This window comes from Merops nubicus, unplaced genomic scaffold (assembly GCF_000691845.1).
Source record: "Merops nubicus isolate BGI_N331 unplaced genomic scaffold, ASM69184v1 scaffold11217, whole genome shotgun sequence".
NCBI classification, from domain to species: Eukaryota; Metazoa; Chordata; class Aves; order Coraciiformes; family Meropidae; genus Merops; species Merops nubicus.
The window spans coordinates 51156-58228 of NW_008619676.1; the positions used below are offsets into that span (position 1 = coordinate 51156).

Genomic DNA, 7073 nt, shown 5'->3' on the forward strand with positions numbered 1-7073 from the left:
AGTCAGCACTTTGGTACCAGCGTGCTCGCATAATAACAGCCGCTTCCCCGCCGCTCTGCAGGCGAGGCACCTGGGCTACAACTTCATCATGCCCACAAAGAACTGTTTTTCTTCTTTCCTCCACCTGCCCAGAACTCCTTCTACAGAGTCTCGCTGCTTTCCCTTCCACCCCTAATTCACCTAAATGTTGCTCTGCTGTGTTGACAGGGGGTGAGAACAGCTGCTTGGCCAGTTTTCGTTAACAGAGCTGTGTCTGAAGGCAACTTCACAGTGCTCTGAAAAGTCGTAACTGTGCCTTAGGAATGCACAGTAATGATAATACCAGTAATAAATGCAGGCTGTGGTGGGTTTCTTTGATGGGGTGCCTGAGCATCCCAAGCTAGGAAGATGAGAAATGGTGCCCCGTTTGCCACTGGTTTAAAAGAGGGCCACTGCACATGGTGTACTGACAATGACACTTGTTTCATGGTCAATTTTGGATAATCTCATATTTAAGTCACTCTCACTTGGTAAAGTAAACGGGTGAAAAATTCCTCCAGCTTAATAACAAAGATCTCTTACAGTGTGAGAGGGTAGACAGCATATTGCACAAAGCAAGAAGAGAATCCTTTCATCTGACTGTTAATCACATTTGGAATTTTGAAGCTATGGGTGGACTTCCAAAGAACATGGTGGGCAGAGGCTGAACGTCAACCTTGTTCAAGATATTATGTTATTCATGCTTTCTTCATTAATTAAAAATATGTTAAACACAATAATTAGAGATCTATTTCATCTGTTGCCTAACAACACTGAGCCACAATTGCATCATTTGGTATAGGTAGTTCCTGAACAGAGATATGCAGTTGGTTTTGTCATTTGTGTTGATAAGAGCTGTACAGAAAGAAGTTGAAAAGAAAACTCCCAAGTTACCGAAGTTTTGTCTTGCAGTACTTTTTTTTTTTTTTTTTAAGTTCAACTAAGTTAAATCTTTCTCTGGAAGACAGACATCTGCTCAGTGCTTGTATCCAAGTCTCACATTTTCCTTTCTTTTCACAAAACCAAAGATTCCCTCCAGAAAGTAATTTTCATGGAAGATATTCAGCCAGGCAGAGACAAACTTGGGATGCTATTGCCTGAACACAAAAGAAATGCTGTGGTTTGACCAAGCTGCTGCAGACTTCCATAGTAAAACAAAAGAAAACTTGGTCTGTGTGGTGGAGGAAGCCACCTTACAGGGTTCTGAGGGTATAACAGCCTTAAATCTCATTAGTTAAAGAAAAAGATACAGAACGAATGTAGTGATGACAATTTAGCATGTTTGGCAAGTTCACTCTACACCGAATAGATCAGGAGCTGGAGGGCTCAGATGTGAGATGGCTGACTTCTGAATCCCAAATGTCTTTAGCTGGGCAGCGAACACCCAGGACAGGATTCAGCTCCCCTCTCAGCTTGGGCAGGAGGTTAGGTGTCCACTCCAAGCTGCACACTCAGTGCAGCTCCTTGCAGGCTCAGCACAGAAGTAGATGACTCCATGGCTCAGTCAGGCAAACTTAAACTATGTGTCTGAGCTATGTGGGAGGAATAACCACCAGAAGGCTGAGTGAACAGCTTCAATATCTGACTTGTAGGTGGCTAATGTCAGCAGGTATAGAGTCGCTCTAGATCTTTATCTCCAGCAAGATGACTGTGGCAGCAACAAGCACAGCAGAAAGATTCCAGAGGTGAGAAGGGTGTCTCACTGGTGAGCAAAGGCAACTGTGGTCTCTAAGACATCTGCAGGAAGTAAGTATTTGTAAGTTTTATTTTTTAAACAGTTGGGTCCTTTTTCATTCTAAGTTGCACTCCAGGTGAAGAACTGTTGTTTTGGAAATGGTAGACCATAGGAATCCAACACCTAAAATTAGCTAAAAAGCACACTTCTATTTGGGGTTTAGTGTGACAGGTTTCAAAATCTATGCCTGTAAAATATAATTCCTCCAGAGGTATCTATTCCTCTCTATTGATTATAATAGAAACTTAGATGACACTCGTTTAGATGACAACCTCAGACATAGTTCCTTAACTTCTGGATGTCTCAGATTAGGTGAGTTCCAGCTCAGTCTATTGCCATTTTGAAGATCTCCACAGTAATTAATGAAAGTGACAGGCATGCCCAGGTTATTTAGCCATCCTAGCACATAGATAAAGGGAAGAATGCACAAATATCTAGAAATATCTCTCTCTCTGCTTTCTGTAGGAATCCTAGAAGAAGTTTAGAATAGATTACAAACTTCTAGACTGTTAAAGCTAAATCAAATGAATCTCACTTTTTACTTTTTCTCACCTCTATAACAGCACTGTTCTACCCCTTCTAGGAATTAATTAATAGCAAAAGAAATTCTGAGGTAACACAGAGGGTAAGATGGTGAAAAGGGTGCAACAGTAACATGTTTTTTAACCCTGTGTACTTTCTGTGTATGATAGAAGGTGCTGCAATTTAGGTTTGCATGATGAAGTGTGGAGGAGAGTTTATTCCATGTGGGTGGATGGACAAGACCATATCTTAGATGTGTTAGCTGTGTTGTGCAGAATGAATCTTCAACATTTGGCTGTTGCCCAGATATGAGAACATGGACAGAAAGAGATAAACCAAGCTGAAGATGATGCCTAGGTAGGAGCATGACTGACAGGTAGGATGACAATGTTGTCCATAGTGACTGAGAATGGAGGCGGAGGAGAGAGAAGACAGGGCTTGAGAGGAAAAGTTCAAGAGCTCTGTTTTGTACATATTAAGCATGATCTGACAGGTAAACATCCACTAGGATATGCTGAGAAGACAGGGCAAGATTTTGATTTGGACAAGAGTCAGTCCTGCAGCAGAGAAGTTATATCTTCAAGCTGTCACTATAGAAATAGTAGCTGAATTTGGATAAGGCTGCTAGGGACAAAGCTTGGATGAGAAATGGAAGAGAATCAGGTGAAGAGACCTGTTTATGACCCTGTATGGATGAGGAAGAGAGACAGGAAGAGAGAGAGTAACCAAATCTAAAAGTACAAGGCATATAATTGTTATAACTGTATTAAAAATACACACAAAACGATGTGAAAATTATGATCTCTCATAAAAGAGGACACAGTAGTCAAGTAAAACACTAGTGTAAAGCTGATGAGTTGATAGGCAATATAATTTTAGAAGACTCTCAAAAGCTCTCTTGGCAGGTAGGTACAGAAGGAACACGGCCTGCTCAAAAGGAAGGGATATGGGGAAAGTTATTTCTAAAAGCAATTGAATGTGTGAAAATTGGAAAGCTGTAGACCTGTTTGGTGGACCCTTAGGAGAAACAAGTGCTTTGCATGGAAAAGTGGACTTGTGACGGATGGTGGTCAGGCACCTGTCCAAGGAAAGGTTAATAAAAATGAAAAAAAAAAAAAAAGAAAAAGAAAAAAAAACTTTCATAAAAGAAAGTTGTCTTTTGAAACTGTTAAGCAACATATGTTGTGTGAACAGGAAGTCACAGTAGAGCAATAATCCTGACAGCTGTGGAGAAACAGGAGTCTGCCGCAGGAATGAACGGCTCGAGACCTGACAAGAATGATGATGGATGCCCCGTTGGTAGTACATGAGGACAAGGCATGAGACGTTTAAATTGGCTGAACCACAGGAACAACTTCGAGTTGGCATCACTGCCGGACAAATGAGGCCCGACCTAATGGTGCACCCCTCCTTTCCAAGGACGAGGGCTACATCACCATCTCACCACGAGGTGGCTGCATTTCCCTGTGAACATCCAAGCCCTAAAAAATGCGCACCCTGAAGCAACATGGAAATTAGAATGGGAACAGAGATCATTTGCAGGATTTGGCCCATCTCATGCAAACCACCTCAGAAATCTGAAGACCCTGTGGGGAAGACAGTGTGTACTCCACGTTTGGATCCAGTGGTGGTCACTCTACAGGTCCTCATTACTCTCCTGAGCCATGGTAACTGCCTGTGTGCCTGCTCATAGTTCACGAGGGATACAAAGCAATGCCACATAAATTAGCTTATAATGAAGAGGCTGAAACTCATAATTATCCACCTTTTTTTCCTGTGAGCTAAGAATAAGTATGTGGACTACTGCTAAGAATCAGCCAGTTCATGGAAATTTGTCAAGCTGCGCACACTTGATTGTAAGCCTGGCACGTACATCTTTTAAGTGTTAAATTGTGAGGCTTTTTCAGGTGCTCAGATCTGGTTATGCAAGAACATTTCTATAATATGTGTTTGGGTCAAATGAATCAACAGGAATGATGGTCTCACAAAAAACCTGCCCCAAGAAATGGTCACATTCTTCATTATTTTGCACAATCTAAGTTCAGCTGACATCAGTAGGATGGAACAGAAATATGCTCCCAAGTGGTTAAGAGGTGAGTATTTTTTTTTTATCTAAAGTGTGCTAAAAGTAGGATGGATAAGAACTGGGGAAGGATAAGGTACACTAGATCGAGATAGCATCTTCAATTTTTCTTGGGTTTTGTCTGTCTTGGGTTTTCTCCTGTCTTCCTCTCACCTCTATCACATGATTTGACAAGATTTTTGGGACAGTGGCTGACTTCCTACGCCTTGCTGAGGTATCACATCCTATGGAGCTGCAATTTCTGATGTCATTGTGTAGACACTGGGTCAAAGTGTGAGAGAAAATCATTAAAAGTACCTCTTTGACCTATCTTAGGAAAGCTGTGAATAATATTTTACTGTGGGATGTCAGCATATGCCCAACAGCTGGTTTTGTTTGAAGGAATCTTTTAGGAAGATACACCTAAAGTACGCTACAGAGTCCAGTGGAGGGCTACAAGGGTGAATAAGGGTCTGGAACATTTCTCTTAGGAGGAAATCCTGAGAAACCTGGGGCTGTTTAGCCTGGAGAAAAGAAGGCTGAGAGGCGATCTTGCAAATGTTTACAAATATCTGAAGGGCGGGTGTCAACAGCATGGGGCCAGTCTCTTTCCAGTGGTACCCAGTGATAGGACAAGGTGCAACAAACACAACCTGGAACATAGGAAGTTCCACTTCAAAAGCAGCAAAAAATTCTTTACTGAGAGGCTGCCAGAGCACTGGAAATGGTTGCCCGGAGAAGTTGTGGAGTCTCCTTCTTTGGAGACTTTCAAAACTCACCTGGATGTGCTCCTGTGTGACCTGCCCTAGGTGAACCTGCTTTGGCAGGGGGGTTGGACTGGAGGAACTCCATAGGTCCCTTCCAACTCCTACCAACCTGTGATTCTGGGTAAACTATTGTAACACTTCAAATAATTGACAACCCCAATCTTTAAGGAGATTGAGATTTTTTTTTTTTCAGTAGTATCACTGGTAAACTTGTAAAAAAAAACTTGTAAACTATTTCAAAAATAAATTGCCTAAGGTGGTGTTCCAAAAAATCCGATCTTGATGATTTCCTACTTTTAGAAATCTTTTCCTGTATAGAGAATTTTCATTCTTGCAAAGATCTAGAGACAATCTGCCAGGCCCACTTTAAACTTATTTGGATAAATTCATGAATTTACATTAGAGTCTCTTACTGAAAGGGAGATTTTATGCTTTTCAATATTTTTTATTGAGATTTCCTGTATCCCTTCCAAGCTGTTGGCATGCTTCTTAGCCTTTCATGATTTACACTGTGAATAATTAGTAATAAAAATAATGTACTATTATAATAAACCAAAACATGTTGGACTGGGTTGTCTTCCCTTGCTGCCAGTGGAATGCCTTACGTTTCTCTGGGTGCGATGGCATGCAAATATCATTTTGCATAGAAAATACATCTCCATTTCTACTTTCCCAAACTGTCATGCTCAAATCCCCATATTACTAGATATTTCTCCAAAAAAAGATCCCTCAAAGGTTTCCTGACTGTGGAAACACTCTGACTGTCTTTCAAAAGCCAGATGCAAGGGACCACATTTATGTCTAGGTAGGTACCTCTGTAGTAGCAGTGAGAGGCACCCAACCACTGTGTAGTTTATCTCTCTAGCTCCTAGTGCCAGAACATGCTACTCTCTGCTGAATGCTGGCAAAAAGTTCTTTATTCTTTGCCTAGAGGCAGGGACTCTTTGGGGAGGGAAAACAAAACAAACAAAAAAACCCCTTAGATACAGGTTTCTGCTTGATTTGTTCCTCTGAAACTTGAAATGTTGCACTTCTGATGAGTTTGACCCAATGTTTTTAGCGTCTATGAATCATATGTCTTTTTTTCAAGTCATCCAAGCTGCTGGTGACAAGACCACAGCACCTCTTGGGGTTCTGCACTTGTGTGAAATGATAGAGTCATCCTGGTCTTTCCACGGGTACGTTACGCACACCCAAGGCCCTGCATGCCTGAGCTGTTATCCATCCTTCCTGGAAGATGAGTTGCAGAGCACAGATAAATCACCCTTCCTCCTCCATTGGGCCACAGGGCAGCAGAGTCTGGATCGATCACCACTAGCCTGTGTTACAGAGCTACTCACCGGCATTGTCTGGCTCCCATGCAAGGCATTGATGGCTGCTTGGGCCTCCGCATGTGAAGAGTATTTCACAAATGCACACCCTGGAAGAAGAAAAAGACCATCAGAAAGGTTGCATGGGTACCATGAAAGTCCATCTAGCTGCATATCCTGTCCTCAAAACAGGCCAATAAAAATGGATATGAAAAAAAGCATAATAAACAAAAATGCTCCTGGTTATTCTTTTCGAAAGTCCAGCCATCAGCAGCCTGAAGATCTCTTCAGGCAAAGCTGCACCCAGGATTCCCACACTGCTTATAGCGGGCACTGATGGACATAGACTTATTAAATTTTTAATCTGCTTATGTTTTGACCAGCTTCTGAGGGCAGAGTGTTGTATAATTTTGCAACTGATTGGGTTATTTCTATTTGACTTCATGCTGAATGCTCCTCCCACTGAGGTTATGAGAAGCAGTGAGGAAGCGTGTACAAGTTATAGAATCATGGAATGTACTGGGTTGGAAGGGACATCTAAAGGACATCTAGTCCAACCCCCCTACAATAATCAGGGACATCTCTAACTAGGTCTGTTGCCAGAAAGCACTGCATATTTGTGATGCAACCACAGACGAAACATACAGAAAACATTCAGG

At 41.9% G+C, this 7073-nt stretch overlaps 1 protein-coding gene across 1 annotated transcript in view; it reads right to left on the reverse strand.

The window, feature by feature from the left end:
• The window catches only part of LOC103776375 (CUGBP Elav-like family member 4), a gene marked incomplete at both ends in the record, with an annotated part of 51925 nt that extends 45401 nt beyond the window's left edge, over positions 1-6524 (reverse strand). Inside the window, one exon of the mRNA XM_008943884.1 lies at positions 6445-6524. Within this exon, the coding sequence (XP_008942132.1) occupies positions 6445-6524 (80 nt within the window). The remainder of the gene's footprint in view (positions 1-6444) is intronic.
• Between the last annotated feature and the right edge of the window lie 549 nt (positions 6525-7073).